This window comes from Limanda limanda, chromosome 7 (assembly GCF_963576545.1).
Source record: "Limanda limanda chromosome 7, fLimLim1.1, whole genome shotgun sequence".
Lineage (NCBI taxonomy): Eukaryota > Metazoa > Chordata > Actinopteri > Pleuronectiformes > Pleuronectidae > Limanda > Limanda limanda.
Window position 1 is genome coordinate 7,874,791 of NC_083642.1, and position 20,494 is coordinate 7,895,284.

The 20,494-nt window shown below is 43.5% G+C and overlaps 1 protein-coding gene across 1 annotated transcript; it reads right to left on the bottom strand.

The window, feature by feature from the left end:
* Positions 1-256: 256 nt before the first annotated feature.
* On the bottom strand, positions 257-17,805 carry LOC133005403 (collagen alpha-1(II) chain-like). Its single transcript, XM_061075067.1, has 54 exons — positions 17,712-17,805; positions 15,777-15,971; positions 14,664-14,680; positions 14,538-14,570; positions 13,817-13,849; positions 13,603-13,656; positions 13,063-13,155; positions 12,482-12,559; positions 11,980-12,024; positions 11,784-11,837; positions 11,550-11,603; positions 11,105-11,158; positions 10,941-10,994; positions 10,766-10,819; positions 10,627-10,671; positions 10,416-10,469; positions 10,254-10,298; positions 10,071-10,124; positions 9,526-9,624; positions 9,353-9,397; positions 9,157-9,255; positions 9,012-9,065; positions 8,798-8,905; positions 8,628-8,681; positions 8,419-8,517; positions 8,212-8,265; positions 7,892-7,990; positions 7,692-7,745; positions 7,541-7,594; positions 7,380-7,433; positions 7,189-7,242; positions 6,675-6,719; positions 6,372-6,470; positions 6,099-6,206; positions 5,924-5,977; positions 5,737-5,790; positions 5,569-5,622; positions 5,189-5,242; positions 4,985-5,092; positions 4,763-4,816; positions 4,323-4,376; positions 4,066-4,227; positions 3,772-3,879; positions 3,576-3,683; positions 3,368-3,421; positions 3,147-3,254; positions 2,984-3,037; positions 2,753-2,860; positions 2,608-2,661; positions 1,873-1,980; positions 1,468-1,756; positions 849-1,036; positions 498-740; positions 257-403 (listed from the first exon to the last, which is right to left on the bottom strand). The coding sequence occupies exons 1-54, from the start codon at positions 17,803-17,805 to the stop codon at positions 257-259; spliced, it is 4,452 nt and encodes a 1,483-aa protein (XP_060931050.1).
* Positions 17,806-20,494: the final 2,689 nt, after the last annotated feature.

Genomic DNA, 20,494 nt, shown 5'->3' on the forward strand with positions numbered 1-20,494 from the left:
ATGACTGGATCTCAGGAAGCGGGTTGACTGAGAATGTTGCTGGTGTGGTGTACAGATATTGCCGGTGCCCTTCAGTGCTAACATCCAGGGAGTACAACTTGGAGAGCACTTTGTTGTTAGACAAAAAGTATCAATTTTCTTTTCTTTTTTTTAATAATTTCCAGTCTTCTTTATTGTGGAAGTATGTGTAATGTTTCGTGGTTGAGTGTCATTTCATTTCCTGTTATTTAGGGGGGGGCCATTGTGATACTCCGCTTTACAAGAAGCAGACTGCTCCTACTTCCACTCCAAACTCCTGATCCGCTCCTCCGATGTCCATAGGAGCAATGTCTACGATTGGCAGACGGGAGGTCTTCTGTGTTTTGTACTCAAAGACGGTCTTGCCCCACCGGTCTGTGTGTTTCTGTAGGTTGACAATAGAAGAATCTCTTAATAACAGACTCATGCTACAATTAGAAATATATAGTCGATAATATTTGTTCTGCCTCTGCTCTCACCTTGCAGCCATCCTCCAACACATTGTACGTGAAGCGACTGTTGCCTTCTGCGCGGATCTCCACATCGTTGGAGCCCTGCAGCAGCAAAGCCTTCTTCAGGTTGCCTGTGGTCTGGTCCATGTAGGCAACGCTGTTCTTGCAGTGGTAAGTGAGATTCTGGGAAGCTTCATTGGACAGAAGCCTCAGGAAGGTCAGCTGGACGCTGGCAGCGATGGCAGCAGGTCCCTCCTGTGCGTAGTCAAACTGTAGAACCAGACAATCAAAATTAGCAGCTTTCATATTGAGGCTCATTTAATTTCCTCTGGATCAGGTTTCAGAAAGAAATAATCTGTAGTGGACAAGTGCACTCACGTGGAATCCTCCATTCATGGTCTCTCCGAACCAGATGTGTTTGCGGTCCTTGCTCTTGCTAGTCCACCAGCTCTTCTTGGGCACCTTGGCGATGCTTGGGTAGACGCAGGTCTGTCCGGTCTCCATGTTGCAGAAGGCCTTGATGGCGTCGGCGGTGCTGCCAATGTTGGGATCAACCCAGTAATCACCTGGAGGGTCGAGAGAAGAGCGTTAATGAGGAGTGAAGCTGAGAAACTATATGTTACTTTTGCAAACTCAGTTTTTACTGAACAAATATTTGACAGGCCGGTTGAATGATGCCCAAACATCAAGATGTGTATTTATTTAGCAGGAATATATGGTGGGGGTCTCAGACTATTGGACCCAGTCACCAAAGTCTATTTAGTTGAATCCTTGCTGATTGCTAAATTTGTTGTAAGCATTCATTTCTCTTTAATATGACTGTATTTCAAATTAGTACAGTGGCTCATTTACAACCAAGAGGATTTAAGATGTGCTATAGAAATAGATCTCTAGGAGCAGTGTATTCACCAGCGAGGAACATTTTAATCTAAAAGTCAACACATCAGCACACTTTCTTTTCTATTTTAATCCTCTTCCACTCCTCCACCCGACTCACCGCTCTTCCACTCAGGGTGGCACAGTTTCAGGTCCCTGCAGGAGCGAGCAGGGTTCTTCTGGGAGCCGTCGGGGCTGCGCAGGTTCTCAATCTGGCTGTTGAGGGACTTGAGTGTGGAATCGACCTCAACATCGTGCGTCCTCAGGGAGCTGGAGGCCTCATCGGCCCTCATGTACCTGAGAGGATCAGGGGACTTCTCTGAATGACCCAGACCGGCAAAGGCAGACAAGTCGATGCCAGGACCAGGAGGACCAGGAGGACCGGGGGGCCCGGCGTTACCAGGAGGTCCCTGAAGGAGGGCAGAAGAAACAAGTGTATAATAAGACACCGCTGAAATAGTACAGAATACAGGATTTCTTAGGGGGGTGTTTTTAGATGTAATGTTTCTAATGACATGTTACTTACAGATGGACCAGATTCTCCAGAGCGACCACGAGGTCCGGGTGGTCCAATAGGTCCGAGCAGACCGTTGGATCCATCTTTGCCAGCAGGTCCAGTGGGTCCAGCAGGTCCCTACAGACACAGGTGAGTTGTAGATTAAACTAGTGGAAAAAACCCGTATTGTATTTGCTGAACCTGAGCTTTCTGTCCTAAGTGGAAAACTATACCTTTTACATGAGTAAAAAATGTATTAATGTAAAGCTTAATTTTTCAGATCCACCACACAGTCTGCCACATTTGAATAACATCAATTCAAATGCAGCAGCAGTTTCCCTCCATTAGCCCCATCACCCTCAGACCCTTTGCCTTTATTATGCATGACCATACAAGATTATCTGTATGGTGACATTTCCCTTCATTTTTCTTATCCTGCAGGGTGCTTAGCTAATCTAGAATAGATATTGAAGTCCATTTCCGATCTCAGCAGGAGTGATTTTGCAAAAAAACCTGGTCTGTCTGTGTCTTTTCCCTGCAGAGAGTAATTACAAAATGCCTCAGCCGCCCATCTTATCACAGCCATGGGTAATTACAGCACGTGGCCTTTCCTGTCCCCATCGGCAGGTGATTGGAGAATTACAAAAAGACTAACCTGTGCCCTTCATTACCATCACATATCTTTTGGCATTAAAGCTGCAGGACAGAAAACTAATCAAAGTTTTTCTTCTTTTTTGACTTTCTGGTTTGGGTCAGTTCTCTCACCTTAGAGCCGCTTGGGCCTGCAGGTCCAGCACTTCCAGAATCTCCAGCGGAACCCTGTTTAGTGAAGGATGAAGTAAAATTAGATGACAGTAGGGACAGAATAAAATGTGTTGCAGGGATGAACTGTGAGATTTGGATTACTTACAGGAGGTCCAGGGAGACCCTGCAGACCAGTGAAACCACGGTGACCCTTCTGTCCTCTCTCTCCAGTCTCACCAGCCTCTCCCTTGTCTCCACGAGGTCCTTGGGGTCCCTGAAGTAAAAGTTTGTCATGTATTAAAATTCATGACACGTACATGCAGCAGATTTAATTCCCTAAATCAAATTAAAATCTAAAACACTTGATTAGGTTGCAGTTTGGGATGATGACACTTACGGCCATTCCTCTAGCACCAGCGGGTCCAGAGGCTCCTGCAGGTCCTTGGGCGCCCTAATGAAAGAAACAAGAGTGGGTTTACTTCCTGGTATCAACACTGGAAATATGAAACAACGCACAACACGTTCCCCTATGACTCCTTACAGTGTCCTGTGTTACTTACAGACTCTCCTCTGTCTCCCTGCTTGCCGAGAGGTCCGACAGGTCCAGAGGCACCAGGGGCTCCTGGAGCTCCGGGGGCGCCACCAGGACCGGTGTTACCTCGCTCTCCCTGTAGGAGGAAACAAGGTGATGACTCAGGATAACAAGATCTACAGCAAAGTCTTCTCAAAATGTGTTATTTGGTTTAGATTTAGATTTTTATGTGAGACTGAAATCTCTCACCTTGACTCCAACAGATCCATCTCTACCAGGAGGTCCATCTGATCCAGGGGTACCCTGAGATACAGAAACATGATTTAATAACATAGCATCAGATTTGATTGATCAAGAAGTTTGGTCACTGTTTCTTAAGTCAAAACAGTGGATACATTTCTGAAATCCAGACATTATGGTTTTGGACATATTGTTGTTACTAGTGTTTGGTTCTGACCTCTCTTCCAAGCTCTCCAGCAGGTCCTGTGAGTCCAGGGGGTCCGACAGGTCCAGGAGGTCCACGGTCGCCAGCGGAACCAGCACCTCCCTGTTTTCCAGGCTCTCCCTAAACACAAAGGACAAATATTTATTATAGACAGAAATGGGGAAATCATAACCTAAAGCTAAAATCATTCACGGATGAAGGCACTTACAGAAGGTCCAGGGAGACCGGCGAAGCCTCTCTCTCCACGCTGACCAGGCAAACCAACAATACCACGGGATCCACCGAGACCAGCTGGACCTGAAGGTCCATCAACACCCTACAGAGTCAGGAGAGAAAAATAATGACTCATGAAACGTTCTAATCCCCTTCACATGAGTGGATTCAGAGAGCACAGATCCTCTTCTCATGTCAGTAAAGGGAAGTTTTCACTCAGCTCCTGTTGATTTTAGGCTGATATAGTCATTGACTAAGAGTGGATGTTGAGGTACAAATTCCAACTCACAGGTGGTCCATCCTCTCCGGCCTCTCCCTTCTCTCCTTGAAGGCCAGCAAGTCCACGCAGACCAGGGTCTCCCTGTCTTCCTGGGGAGCCGCTGTCACCACGAGCACCCTTTGGTCCGTCTTTGCCAGAAGAACCAGCGGGACCAGCAGAGCCAGGATTACCCTGTGATAGGTAGACAGAGAATTTCAGTTAGTAAAAGCAGAAACTAACTGCTAAGCATGTGTCTTCTTTGATTATATAAATTAATAAATACTCACATTAGGGCCAGGAGATCCAACTCTGCCGGCAGCACCAGGGAATCCAGTGGAACCCTGTCAAAAGAAAAAATAACAATGTCCTCAATAACAGGAAGAATTCAGAAATGACAATTTATTTAATTTCTCTATAGGTCAATATGTGAAAGTGAATCAAAAGAGCTGTAATGGCAGCAGCTATTTGTTTCTGCTGAGGGTCATTGTTTTCAGCCTTGTTCAATAGGAGGCCAACACACATTAACAGGTGTGGTGGAGACGCATTGTTGGATATGTTTATAGGGTTTAAAATTGATGAAGCGATTGCCCTCCAGTGAAATTAATCAATAAATCCATGTTCAGAAGTCTAAAATATAGTCTGTGGGATGCAGTGTGTATAATGTGGATCTACAGGCTGCTGATAAACTGTTTGTTCAGGTGGAAAAATATAAACATGATTTACTTACAGCAGCTCCCTGAGCACCACGAGCTCCTTTAGGTCCAGATACACCAGTAGGTCCCTGAAAAAGAGAAACAACAATTGATCACTAATTAGTAATCCTTGATATGCATTCATTTCTCATAAATGTAACAGTTTAAATACTCTTATACTGTCACTTAGCTGATCAAGAGATGTGACCTAAGATACTGTCGACTCTATATTTTCTTCGTTTTGATCAGACACTCACCACAGGTCCAGGAGCTCCAGATGGTCCCTGAGGTCCAGAAGTACCAGCCTCTCCCTTCTGTCCAGACTCTCCAAGCTCTCCCTTGGCTCCAGGCTGACCATCTGAACCCTGGATATTTTAAACAGAACAGTCATTTAATCGTACTGTCAATGAATTGAAATACATTTTCTTTTGAACTGATGGTGTTGTGTTGACTTTACTTACAGGAGGTCCAGCGAAACCAGCAGGTCCAGGAGGACCGCCCTCACCACGGTCACCCTGCAGGAGGAAAGAAGACACACTGTTGGTGAGGGGACTGAAATGATGATGCTGTTTGAATGCAGATTTTTTTTCTTCCTGAAAGTCCCTCTCATACATTCTGTGTATCATTTTTTTTAAGAAACTATCCCTAAAAATGAAGCAAATTTCTCTGTCCTAGAAAACTAGAAAAGCCGCTACCATAGCCAATCAATCCTACATATGTCTGGTCAAGATCCTAAAAATGGATCAAAATATTGTTTCTCTCCTTATCTTGCAGTTTTTCTGAAAACAATTGAAACTCTTCCATCAGCCCCTTAAACCAGATCACATGAGCAGATACTTACAGGAGCACCACGAGCACCACCAGCACCAGTAGGTCCACCAGGTCCAGTCTCACCCTGGATTGGAGAAAAACAATCAGTCAGACCAAACAAATCAATCCACCCCAAACTTAATTCAAAGTGGATAATCCTTCCTTTTTAACAATTATCGATTGACACTATTCTTCTTACCTTAGCACCGTTTGGTCCAGATGGGCCAGGTGGACCAATGGGACCAGTCAAACCCTGAGGAAGAAGAAGGCGTAGTTGTAGACACAAGTAATATTGAAGTTTGGGTGAGATCAAATATCTCTCTTTGTTTGATGGCCGTCAGACACCTTCAAAAAAATGAGAGAGCAAGGATTTATTGTGAACTTACTCTAGAACCATCCTTTCCAGGAGCACCCTCGGGTCCCTTCTGTCCGTTGTCACCCTGTTGGACAAAAAGGAAAGCAGTGTGTTACTCATCCATGAAACCACAAGAGCACTGGTGCTGACATTTGATCTGTTTGAATTCACCAATTCACTCTGAGGTCACAACTCCTGTTACTCACTCTGTCTCCCTTGGGTCCTGAGATGCCACCTGCTCCTCTCTCTCCAGGCATACCCTGCAGGCCGGGGGGTCCCTGAGGTCCAGCAGCACCATTTGGTCCAATGGCTCCCTGAGTTTAGGAAGATCACTTGTCAGTCAAATTCCCACTGGTTTCCCATGAATTACCCAAACTCAGTATTTCTTTTCCACTGGTAATGCCAAAAGGGCCTAATCATGTATTAATTATTGGATATATTTTGGGAATCTTAAATCTGTTTCAGAGGGATCCACTGACCTTGGGTCCATCAGTTCCAGGTGTTCCAGGAATTCCACGAGGTCCCTGAAGACCCTGAGATCCAGCACCACCCCTCTCACCAGGGAAACCACGTTCACCCTGTCAGGAAACAAGTAGACACCGGATCAGGAGGAGGAAGAGCAAGTGGTCACAGACACTGCTCAGTTCCAAGATCAGGATGATAAAAGTAAGATCTCAATGTACAAAACCTACAATATAAATAAGCAGAATGTACATGGAGCAATGATAATGAGCAATGATTGCAGCATATAATTAATAAGAATCCTGAACAGGTAAACTCACTCTAGGTCCAACAGCACCAGGAGTTCCGCCCTCTCCAGAAACACCCTGCAGAGAGAAAACACTTTTAGTCCAGTTTTCAGTTTTCATGCAACAACCAGTGACTGTGTTTAAAGACACATACAAACAGATCTCAACCTTCTGTTGAACTCTTATTGTGAGTCAGACAAATTATTTTACACTTGTTTCGTAAACATTGAGTTGGAAAGCTCAGCAGTAATGAATAGAGGCTTTTACAATATTCCACTGTACTGTGCTGAGGTCATTATCATTTAAAGAGAATAAACTGCACTTTGATCTATTGTTGATTTCCAGGCTCTGACAGCAGAGTAGTTATGGACCAACTTGTAAAAGGCTGGTATAATTTTAACAAGGTTAGAATTCTCAGGAATTCCATCACATGGCTTGTAGCTGGTACTCCCTGCTGCTTCAGTTAGTTTCCGGTGTATTGAAGGGATTTGTCCATAAAGATAAACCTACAGATGCAACAAATTCTCTGGACAGAACAAACACTCACCTGGTCTCCAGGTTTTCCACCCTCTCCTGGGGAACCAGATGGTCCAGGCAGACCCTAAACAACAAAAGCAGAGGAGTTAGTTACATGATATCATTCATTATAGATTAGTTTATAGCCTAATGTATTTTCTTGACTTATAAGATCTTTGTGTATTTTTGGTTTTCCACGCAGGTCTATGACGATAAACTCACCTGGAAGCCAGAAGGTCCAGGCATTCCTTGCTCTCCTCTCTCTCCAGCAGGCCCCTGTGTGACAGACACCAAACACATCAGCCAGCGGCAGACACAAGTGAAAACCCTGTAAACTGTTAGCTGACATGTCTAAACGCATCAAATATGAATTAAGTACTCACAGCAGGCCCAGAAGGTCCAGAAGAACCAGTCTCACCATCTTTTCCAGACAGACCCTGTTCAGAGAGAAGACGTTCAGCTGTGAGAAGTGGTCTGAAGACAGAAAGGAAGGTTTGGAGGAAGGTAAACTACTTGTGGAGAAATTGTACTTACTCTCAGACCAGGACGACCTACGATACCCTTCTCTCCTGCCTTTCCAGCTTCACCCTGTTGAGGAGAAATCAGTTGAAATTACCTTACCTAGATTGAAGTGCACAAAGGTTCAAAAAAGTATGATTGGCTATTTAAATGTTATGTGTTATGTTGCTGTGGGCAGTCATGACGACTTGAATAAGAGACCCTGGCACACATACATTGGCTCCCTTGGGTCCAGGGAATCCCATCACTCCGGGCTGTCCACGGGCTCCCTGAGGACCAGGTGGGCCGGGGCGACCGTCCTCACCAGGGGTTCCCTGTCAAAGGCACAAGGTAAAAATCACAAATCAGCACTGAAACACAGACCTTCACTTGGGAGAGACTTGAATGAGGTAATCACGATCATGCTGGAGCCAGTGGGATTATTCAACCAGCGTGCCAAAATAAGAGACTCTCTGGTTTAAGAAGAGTTGAATGTGTAGTTATTTAACCCTTTCAATAGAAAGCTATATATGAGGATTTTAAGCATTTTACTCACTGAGGCTCCAAGTTTTCCCTGAGGACCAGCATCTCCAGGACGACCAGTGAGACCCTATTGATGAGAGAAGCAGATTTTCACTGTCAGCATCACACAGGAAGAGGCAAACATTATGACAATGCACTATATCAAATAAAAACAAAATATACATCTGGTTTAGAACTACAGTGATTACAACTGTAACCCCTAACCCTATGCAAGACTCACTCTGGCTCCGGGAAGGCCGGACTCTCCTGTGCGTCCATTGTCTCCAGTAGCACCTTTAGGCCCAGCAGCACCAGGAACACCACGTTCACCGAGGGCTCCCTGAAGAAGAAGAATCAGAAGCAAGTCAGCAGGTTTACAGATTTATCCTGTGTCAGTGGAGTCAGACAGGTGAAATTATAAGTTTGGACGTCATTTCACTCAGAACCCACCTTAGCACCAGCAAGACCATCCTGACCAGGGAAACCACGGTTACCGGGAGCTCCCTGAAAAGAATCACACACACAAACAGATTTTTGATGAGAGGAGGCAAAACTATTAACATCCGCTAATTCATAATGTATTTTTTTTAACAACTTCATGGTCTCTAATGCATGCTTACTCTCTCTCCTGGAGGTCCGAGTGGTCCAGCACCGCCAGGCTCTCCTCTGCCGCCTCTCTTTCCTTCTTCACCACTTGGGCCAGGGGGACCTTGAGGCCCAGAAGGTCCCTAAAAAAAACAAGATATCTCAGTTAATCTTTTCTGTCGACTAATTATAATACATCTTCATTATGGTCCGAAATCACTGAAGTCGAGTCAAAACTGAGCAACTCACAAGCTCTCCCTTGGGTCCAGTTTCTCCTTTGAATCCGGGAATACCAGGGTCTCCCTAAGAAGAAGACAACAACAACTATGAATAAATGTAACACAAACAAGTATCAGGGTTTCACAGAGATTTGGATTATTCATAAGTGACTTACAGACTGTCCCTTTGGCCCCAGAGGTCCTGTAGCTCCCTGTGGTCCAGGTGGGCCACGAGGCCCGGGGAATCCAGGAGCACCACTAATACCTGAAGCACCCTGCATGAAAGAACCAAGTAAAATATTAAATGTATGAAATATTTATACTATAAATTATGAAGCAAGATGAGGTAATAGAGGATTCCAAAGCACTTACAGCAGATCCCTTGGAGCCAGGAATACCATCAGTACCAGGGTTACCCTATACAGACAAAGAATAAAACAGTGAATTGTTAAAACGTAACAAAGACAGTGTATGAATGACAATGATGACGAATGATGGATGATTAAATCGAACATAAATCTGAGCAATCGGGATGACAAACGAACCGATGCTCCGGAAGGTCCGGGAGATCCAGGCGTACCGCCCTCTCCGCGTGGGCCCTGTGCGCCCTCAGTTCCACGGGCACCAGTAGGACCAGCTTCTCCCTGACAGGACACAGTGAATTCATCATGAACAGGTGGAGGAAATAATTTGTTCTGTATTTGGGTAACATCTGTATATAAATGTCATACAGATGAGTAATAATGTGTTTGCGTTAGTTGTCATTCACCTAAGCCCATGTGCATGAAATGTGAAACCCTAAATTGCAATTATTTTTCACTTTCACTCTGAGGAAGTTCTCTGAATATGAGAAGATCCTGAACACCTCATTTTCTAGTTTGAGCTGAATTTGATCGGTTGTGTATGAATAACAGTAACCATATCTATAGGATAGTTCAACTCTCTGAAACTGCTAGAGGTAGAAGTGAAGATCTACATATGTACTGGAGAGGCTGTCAAACTAAAACCATGCTCTTGTGCTTGATTTTCTTTTAGTGCATCAGCTTTACTGTGTTGAAAAAGGGATTTATGATAATGATGTTGTACAAACCTTGGATCCTGGGGATCCTGGGAAACCGGGAGCTCCAGCTGGACCAACAGGTCCCTGTACACATAGAGAAAATCTTTAGGTTAGGGTACATGTCTGATGAAACCTTCCTATCAAAAGCGATGGCTTATTGAAAGAAGCCTAAAGCACATGTGACGGATGCAAAGTGGGGACTAAAATACTTACAGGTGGACCAGCAGGACCGGGCAAGCCATCATTTCCACGGGCACCCTGGAGAGTGAGAGGACAGGAGAGTCAGTTCTGTGCATCATGATAGAGAGACCAGGAAATTGTAACGAACGTACCAATCTGCACATTAGAAATAGCAGATATGATACAGTTACTCACAGCAGATCCGGAAGCTCCAGGACGTCCCCTCTCACCAGGCAGACCACGTGGTCCCTGTGGCAGAGAATATGATTGATCAGTTTAATAAATCATTGTTCTTTTAAGACAAAGCCAATTATTCCTAATATCTATCATATGGGGATGTGAGCACAGAAATATGTCTGCTACAGTTTTATGTTATGAAGTCATACAGGCAGAGCAGCAAACTCACCATCGGCCCAGAGGCACCATTTTCACCAGAGGCACCAGACTCACCCTGATGGTAACATAGATCAGAACAATTAGAAGAACAGCTGAAACGAAAGTATTATATATATTTAAAATTCAAATAAAAAAATATAAGATCTTACCTTGGCTCCTGCAGCACCATTCTCTCCCTTAGCTCCATCCAGACCAGAGTGACCCTACAGACAAACATGGAGGTGCTCATCAGGACTCACATATCATCAGCTGGTCGCCTCAGATGTAATGAACGAGTGGATTGAGCAGTTACTCATCCTGCTTCATCACAAGCTAAACACTCACTCTGTGTCCTTTAATTCCAGGAAGTCCAGGAGTTCCAGGGAATCCACGAGCGCCCTGAAATAGAAACAGAAGAGAATTGTTCAATAAATCTTCTCTTCACTTTGATGCATAATACCAGATTCAGTCTGAACTGATCAAATGCTGAGTGATGGTTATTCGCTCACCTGAGGCCCTGCAGGTCCACGCTCACCAGCTTTGCCAGGTTTGCCAGCCTCTCCCTAAAAAACAGACAGGAAGTGGAAGGGTTATTTACAGAAGCTGCATGAGAGGATGTAACAGCATGGCACTTCAATGAGGTGAGAGGCTGTTGGATACATGCAGCCTGTGTTTTGTGCAGTCATTATTTTCATCAGAGTTGTTAGAAGATAGACAGTGCCCCCTAGTGGCCTGTCTAGTTCATAGAGTAAAGCACATGAGGGAGGATTGATGTAAATCATTGGGAAATAATAGTAAGGAAATCAACCGAAGTAGGTTCATTGTTGGAAAATCGGAGCACAAGGGGAAATTATGCAGCCATTTTACTCTGCCAAATTAAAATGTGTTTTTCTTTGACCTTTGACCCTGTTTTAGTGTAGGTTTCCATGTTGTAGGTGAATCATTGACACTTACATCACTTCCTGATTTTCCAGAAGGTCCAGATGCTCCACGGGGTCCCAATGGCCCCTGTTGTAAAACAAAGTTAGTTAATTAGAGACACATATCTAGTTTGTCTATATGAAGACGTAAACATTGCATTGAGCATTGGAGCAGAAGGTGCTGTGGATTAACACAAAACACACAACAGCAAATGTGACCAGCACTGTCTGCACGAAGGTGTAAAGATGCACAATTAGCAAAACGTACTGCTGCACCAGGCTCTCCAGCCTCACCGGGTCCACCTTGGAATCCCTGAGGTCCCTGTTAGCACAAATGACAAAGCAAAGTATTAGCAACGTTTTCATTCATCCCAATCTTTCCTCCTCTGTTTATATGTCCACATTAGCAGTTTGATTGTAACGAACAATCACACCATGAGGTAGAGATATATGTTTGTACTTACAGGAGCTCCGGAAGGTCCAGGGGGACCACGAGGACCCATAGGACCCTGAAGGAGAAACACAAGACAGAGTTAAGTCAGTTTATCTGGCATCTATTTTTTAACAGTGTGACAAATTGTGTTGCTTGAACAGAGAACTCAACCGTCAAAGGTATTGAGAGTCATGTAAAGTGTAACCATAAATCTTTTTGGACTCAGAAGATTACAATTTAATGTTGTTCATACCCAAATATACCCCATTTTAAACAAGTCTAAAGTTAAATATCAGTTTAATAGTCAGCCTACAGTATCTGCTGGAGTGACACTACTTAGCCACAAGATGGCAGCATTGTATTCATCTAGCAGAAGATGTATAGTTAAATCTTTGCTACTTGTTCTCAGCAGCAGCTTCACAGTCAGCTGAATGTCCGTGTTCATTTTCTGTTATTGTGACAGATGAACTGTCACACACACACACACACACACACACACACACACACACACACAGTGAGCTGGTCCCACGCACCATTGGTCCTTGCATCACACCCATCTGAGCACCTCCGGACTTCTCGTCGAAGCCTCCAGCCATCTGAGCAGCAAAGTTCTGCAGAAACACGAAACACACAGAGTCACATCATTTATTCTGCCTACACTTCAAAATCATTTAGTCAAGAACATTCACAGAATCTCTGATTTAAATATACATTTAAATAACGTGCACAAGAAAAATGTGCCTGCACCTGCTCTCTGCTAAATTAAACCATCGTTTTCATCCTCTACGCGGCAGTGTGCTGAACTGATCGTCTCTTGTTTCCTTTGTTTGAGTCTTCTTATATATTTCATATATAAGTTAATATATGAAAGACTTCTTTTGACCCATTTTAGGCAGTTTCCATGTATGCAAATGCTGTGCGTTGTAAATATAGCAATACACTGCTCCAATAATGAAAAATCTTTATATCATTGATTTACTGTTAATGCATCCATTTATATATATATTTAGATCTTTGTCCATTTGTTTTGTCAAACATTTTTAACACTGTGTCAGAATTTCCAACAGTGAAATGTCGTTTATGCTGTGGATTAGAAAAAGTCCAGGACACTGACCCCTCCAAGCCCTGGTGGTCCGGGTGGCCCAGCTGGTCCGGGGTTACCGGGGATACCGGGCTCACCATCTCTTCCTCGAGGTCCAACATTTCCCTAGGGAAAAACAGAAAATGCCATCTCTCTGTAAGTCACAAGTCACAAGTCAGCCGGGAGGATTAAATCTGTTTTCAGGTTATACACATCATGAGCCTCCTCTTGCCTTAATGCAGTTTTCTGTATGTGTTGCAGTTTTTAATGATTATTAATGGCTGCACCGGTTTTCATATCAATGCCGTTTACAGCTAAACCTTTACAGAGGATGTCTCGTATTTGTTTGCATGATTAGATCTGGAGGTTCCCACACTAATCTCAAACTCTGCAGACCACTTTGCCAGTTCAATTATAATAACGACCATCAGAACAACTGTTGCCTGACCAAACATTTGGTGGTCCTTTGTCAGAAGTGGTTGAAATCACATTGTGACTTTTATGTGTGGACATTTCTTCTGAGTGGTTCACTGAGTAGATTGTTGTAGGGTGTTGTTATTGTTTGTCTCTTACCAGATCACCCTTGGCACCAGCTTCTCCACGCACTCCTTGCTCACCAGATGGGCCCTGCAAAAACAAAAGATAGTGGTCTCGGTTAGACTCACAGGACTGTTAAAACCTTCAGAGCAAGAATATTATTACTCTGCACCAATATAACACCACATCGAACACAAGTGTAGAATAAATATGAATAAATATGAAATGTATGATAAGATATAGTATTTACCACAGGGCCGGCTGGTCCTCTTGGTCCTACAACCTGCACAAGGATAGAAAAATTAAATTTACGTCAGTTTTCTGTGACCGTTGTCAAAGATAACTGTTTATTACGAGACAGATCTTTTATGCTTAATCTGTTAGTGTCTGCATCTAAACTTTGAGAAGAACATTCCAGCCTTGTAGGAGGTGAACATGGAGGCACAATGAACACAACCTGATGAGGATCTCTTTTGACAGTACAAGTTTTTGCTAAGACATCACCTCCTCTTAACCTCTGTTTCAACTGGCTTTGTTCACCTGACATGTGCCGCTGTGGCACAGTTGCTGAGAGGATGTAAGCCGATTTGATCGGGTTCATTATGTCTCAGGAATGCAGGTTAGTTCTCAATTAATCGGAAGTTCTCATTCGACCAGAAATGGCCACTCTAGTGATCAAGCATTTATTTAACGAGGAAAAACTCAAGAGAAAGTGGAATCAAAAAATGAAACATATTATTTTAGGGTTTATGAATAACTGTGCTATGTGTGCACCACTGTTGATCCCAAAGAAAACTAAATGATCAAAATATTTGCTTGACCAATTTGAAGTTTAATAATATAACTTAATAACCAGGCAAATGATGAGTATGCAAGTAAAGTCGTTTTTTGGGGAAATATATTGAAAGTACTGTCATTTCAGTTATTAAGTGTTACTTTACTGTGACAGACTGCAGAGGATTCATACTTACATCAGCGATCTCTCCTGGTTCACCTTTCTGGCCCTGATGTTTTAAAAATAAATCACATTAGTGGCTTGACACAACTTAATGTTTTCATATTGTTACTTGTTGTGAATATCAGGATTGTTGCCTCACCTTAGCACCGAATGTCTCTGATGGTGCAGACAGACGGATGAAATGGGAAAAAGAGAACATCAACATTAAACGTGATCAACGCTTCAGACACTCGATTGATTCTTTCAGATGTAACCCTTTTAGATTTTTCCGAAAAAGAGACCTGAAGAGAAATACATAGAACTGATGCTAAAGTGATCAAATACCGTTCACCAACCCCAAAGGGAAAGGACCCATCCATCCAGATTATATTTATGATGAGAGATAAAGCAGAAGCAAGCACAGACTGTTTGGTGTGTTTGCAGCAAAATGTTAATGAACTTAGAAAAAGTACATTGTAAGCAAGTTATAAGCTCAGCTTGTTGAATAAAGCATTGGCAGGCAGTGCCAGTAAGATATTTCTTCCAAGTAGTAATAAAACTCTACTTTGTATAATGAAAGATTGAATCGAGCTGGAATTCAACTATAATCTTAAACTCTGTGTTTCTGATGTTCTAGAAGATCCAAAACTGTGTTGTCTGCAAAAGCAATGAGGTTTTTATGTTATTGCTCATTTTTTTATTGAGTAGTTAAGTGATATTTTTCTGAAGACACCACAGGAATACAGTGGCTCTTTACCAGGCTGTGAACCATTTACAGGTGACACAAGGCCTCATACCTAAAAAGATAAAAGTTAAATCCCCTGAGGACACTCTTCTTTTGAGGAATAAAGTTGTGTTTGAGTGTGAACATAAGCTTCGTCTTAGTCATGAGTTAAAACAAGCAGAGGCTCCTCGCCTGGTTTAGATGAGAACCAGTCGTCACATTTCAGGATCCGACCAGGGAGTCGTATCATCCTGATAATGTTGTTTATCTGGTCTCCATAAAAACCAAGCAATAGGAGGTTCACTTTGGAGCAGGGAGCAGCAGGTGCTGGCTGAGTAACAACTCATTAATACAAATTCAAAATCCTAATAACATAATTTTGGAGTAGCCAACGCTATAGAATCAGATCCGGGCCAGATCAGACAGAATATTTGGACCCTGTGGCTGCTCCCCGTTCCAAAGTGTTTGCCAGGAGGAAGATAAATGCAAGCTATAAGAGTAATTTATTTATGGGTATGTGAATAAATAAATTACAACCAATGGGGGCACTGGCATCAGCAGGGCAGATGGGACAGCACTCTCCAGATGGGATGATGGGGTTGGCACACTCTCTGATCTCCTCGCAGATTATCTCATCGCACAGAACCGATCCGCTGTCGCACACACAGATACGACACGGCTCTGGCTTCCACACATCCTTATCATTATACTGCTGGGCGTCCTGGATGCAGCCACCTGCCTCCTCTGTGGTGGTGGCCAGCAGAGGGGGGGGGGGGCAGGCAGGGGGTGGGCAGAGGAGGAGTAATGGGAAGACAGAGAGGTTGGTTCAAGACGGAGTGAGACAGGGAGAGGTGTTGGAGTTTATGAAGTATTGTGGGTTGTTATAGTAGTTTTATTAAAGAAAAGAGAGAGGAGAGGGAGTAAAAGGATGTAAAGGGGGTCAAAGGGCGGAGCAGGGAAGAAGGAGGAGTAAGATGGAGGAGGAGGGGTTAACGAGCGAAGGAGGGAGACGTACAAGGAAGACGGAGAAAGATAAAAGTTATCCTGTGTCAAATAAAAACTCTGAACACAAATACAAAAAAGTGACATTCGAGCAAAATGGAATAACACAATAAAAATGTAAGTGCATAGAACTCCTTGTCTTGCTGAACTTTGAAAACCTCGTAACATAATTCTTGTGGGAGGCAAGAAAAGGCTCCAGCTTTTCATGAGGAGAATTCTGCAGCAGCTTTAAAGCTACTGTCAACAAGCAGCACAGTGAACAGATGTGTCTGAAGCTTGAGGTATTTCTCGTTGCTGCCTGAGTATATTTAACCTGCAGGGCCTGCTCCGCCGCCGGTATGAATGAACCTCTCTTTCAGGGATACTGTGCCCAATTGACAAGCTGCTGCCTTAAGTAAACAGGAGGGGGGGCGGGCTGGGGGTGCCCGTCTAAATTTCTCCATCTGGGTCCCATGGCTGTGTCAAGCGCCAGTGCAAACACATTGGGGAATTAAGAATGGATGATTTGTTTAAAGTGTTCGGGCCAAAAGTTCTTGTTTGTTTGTCTTAATGTATTTGTGAAAGTGGTACTTGGCACGTACTTGTTAAAATGGTGTTAGACCACTTGCTGCTGAAATGTCAGCTTCTCTTATGCACTACTTTAAAGTTTTGACCACTAAAATGATGCTAGAAGCTGATAAATGCAGCTAGAGAGAGGATATGAAGTGTAAAGTGAATCTTACTGTAAATAAAACTCTATCATCTGTTGACCCTGTCCCTCTCATTTCCTGCTCCCCTTTGAGCCTGCTAGTCTGAGGTCAATCACTGTCTGACCCTGTCACTTCACACCCTGTGGATCAGGCTTATTTTACAGGTCTTTGAAAAAATAAACTCAATTTAAATTTGAGCCTCACTTTACTCCCTTGGAACTCTCTAGAAAATCCTCAACTCTCTTACCACCCATAGACCAAGACGTGTTTCTCTCTAGGTAATGAAAGGAAAACATTTAAGATTTAAATGTTGCTTTAAGTAGATATTCTGCTGAGATAAAGCGCTGCAATAACTGCAAACCCAGCAGGGAGAGCTGAGCAGCTGGATTCAGGTGAGGACAAATGGACACTTGTTCACCTGGTGCTCCATCCCACACTGATATACCTTGACAGCCTCATCTGTCCTTCAGGAAACTAAGCACTCACTTGTTTTGGACAGACCTGCTAAACAGTGCAGAAAATACAAAAACCTATACATCACTGACATGGAAATATCATGTTTTCTAACAGAAACTTGTAATTGAAAACTCTATCCCAGCCTGACAGCTCTTCCTGCTCTAAATTTGACAGGTCATCACTTTCACTGGATTTATCCTCCTCTATTCTTCTGAAACATCACATGGAGAAGATTGAGGAGGTGAACACACAGACAATAATAACATCAGAGCATCAATCCACATTTTTACAAAAAAATACAAATTAAAACAAATCAAGGAAAAACTTTGCAACTTACGGTCGTCTTCTTCCTGACATCTGACCACGGCGAGTAAAACAACCTGGGATGCTACAAGTAGCAGAACAGTCCTTGAATCCACGAAGCCGAACATGTCTAAATATTAGACATGCACGAACTCGGGTGAGAAATGAAGTAACGGAGGAGACCAGGCTTTCAGACAGTGGTGTGTAAAGTGTTGGTTCCCAGAGACTTATGCCACCAAGCAGTCAAAACCTCCAAAATCTAAGTGAAATCCAACGCGGGGCCCCAGCTGGCACTCTGCACCCACCGCGTCAGGGCAAGCACCGCGGTTTTATGTCCACTGTGCCTTGTATGGATCTTCGTATATTCCAAAATACCAGTCCTTCCCCCAGACCCCCTGTAAAGCTGAAACCCGAACCTCATCTCCCTCCCCTCAATCCAGCAGCATTTACACTTTTTTTTTTTTTAACTCCAGCCCTCCCTCCTCCCTTGACCTGCTTGGCCTGATCCAGGCAAGAGATGCACCTTCACTCTGGTATTAGAAAGGGAGCTACATCCAGCAGAGCAAAGGCCAAGCTCTGACTTGACTCTATGATGTGGAGTCAGTCAGTGGATCAGAAAATCATGAAGCTTCTTCCAAAGGGCCTTATTGATTTTTCAAGGCCATTCTCAGAATTCAATTGATCTATGAAATAAAAGTAAAATCATCCTTGTAGGGACGCCTTAAAGTTGCTTACCCATCACTATTGTTAAACATAATCAAACACATTATATGTAATATGTTTTGGTGCATTTGTTGATGATAAAATATGAAGATTTGAAGGGTTGCTCTAGAGTCTGATCATCTGGAAAGTGGCTACAGACTAAATCGAGTATTGTCATCAAATAAGCTCAAACAATTTTTTTTATTCAAAAGACTTAAAAATCAACTTCTTGAAATCAACAGATGATTTCTAGATTTTTTCTTGTCGAAACCTATTTGGTCGTAGATCACGATTTTCTCAAATATAGTTGGGACTAAAGTTAGGTATAACTTTTTTCTATGATAGAATAGTGGTAAACTTTACAGACAAAAACTTATTGTGTGATTTACTTCTTCTGTTGAATTGAATGTGTTTGCAGGTAATTTTTCTGTGACTCTAAACTAACCAATGAAGCTTTAGAACACTGCAAGAGGCATTGTAAAGTATTAGAGATGAACTCTTTGGGAGAAGACAGAATGAATGCTGATGTTTCTTGAAATGTTGAGTTGTGGGAACTCCGGGTAAATCGGCTTGTTGGTTTCAGTCCTGTCTCTTGGATTATGGATTAACCTGCAGACCTGATGAAACCCTGAACTGTTGAGCCGACCATTCAACACTTTAGCAGTCGTGTAATTCAAGTCAAACTTTCTGTCTGTTTGGACAAAGCTCATTGACAAGTGGTTGTCAGATGCAATTAAAAGAAGAATTGTTCTGTTTCCCTCTGGATAGACTCAAGGCAATCTGCAGTTAAATATTACTTTCAGATCTTTATATGACATACTATTAACTACTGCTTATTACCGATATGCAGTTTGATTGTCCAGTCACTCGTGGCACCAACTGTATTTACCTTCATTGCAACATTCCTGACTAAATGGCACACGTATTCCAAAATAATCTATTGTGAAACGTCTTGTCTAATCTTTATCATTTTCCTCAGCACTAGATAGCACCAGGTGAGTGAGCTTGAAAGGGGGTCTTTGTGGTGAGGGGAGGCACAGTCATTCCAGGGTCACGACCTTCCAGACAGCCCCCCCCCTCATTCCACATATAGGAAAGAAAGATTTCAAACCACCATCTCAGCTCTCGCCTGCACTGGAGTGGATGTTTAAGGCAGAAGTTAGAAGGAACCCACTCCAGTTAATGACTCTGGAGAAAGTAGATCCTGGGTTCAGCAGGAGCTTCTGGTTTGAGTAATTTCAGGTTTAGCAGGACAACCTGAGCAGCGATGATGCTGACGAGTCCGGCGACAAAAACATTTCGAGAATTTAAACAGCCACGTTCGCAGCTGAATCAATAACCTGCATTCTTACAATAGGAGGAGAACAAGTGGTGCTAACAATGAAGTTTACTGTGTCGGGTCAAGTCATTGTGTCACATAAAGAAAGATGAAGTGGCAGTTCTGCTGGAAGGGGCTTTAATTACAGCTCCATTGGTACAGTACAGTAGAACAGAGTGGCCTTTAAACACAAAATTACCAGTCTTTAAAAGATAGATTTATACAACATGAAACTGCAAGGATCAGCTGATGATGCTGGTCCCCTGAAGCAGCACTGATGGAATCACACAGAAGAAATCACAGCTGACATTTACATCATCAGGAGCAATCATTCCACATTTATCTGCCACAGCAGCAATGTCCGATCGGCACCGACGTACAGCTCAATGTAGCACAATGTACAGCTCCACACATCCTCCCTCTCTGCTGCAGCTCGCACTGTATGCTGCCTTTCGGCCGTCTGCCGGCTCACACAATAGGCCTCTGTGTGTGCACGGCCTGCGGAATGCTGCGAGATGGCAGGGCAGTGGGATAGCTGCGTGGTGAGGATGGGGGTTGGTGGGCGAGGAAGGGTGTGGAGGCTCGGAGGATGAAGGAGGAGGAGGGGGTGTGTTGATTTGAGGGTAGGAAGGGAAGGAGATGGCAGTGGCGGAAGGAGGGAGGTGTGGGTGTGTGTGTGTGTGTGTGTGTGTGTGTGTATGTGTGTGTGTGTGTGTGTGTGTGCGCGGGGGAGGCTGATCTTTCACGACTGTACGGGTGCACAGAGGCTCCAGGGGTCTAGAGGGTGTCCAGGTTTC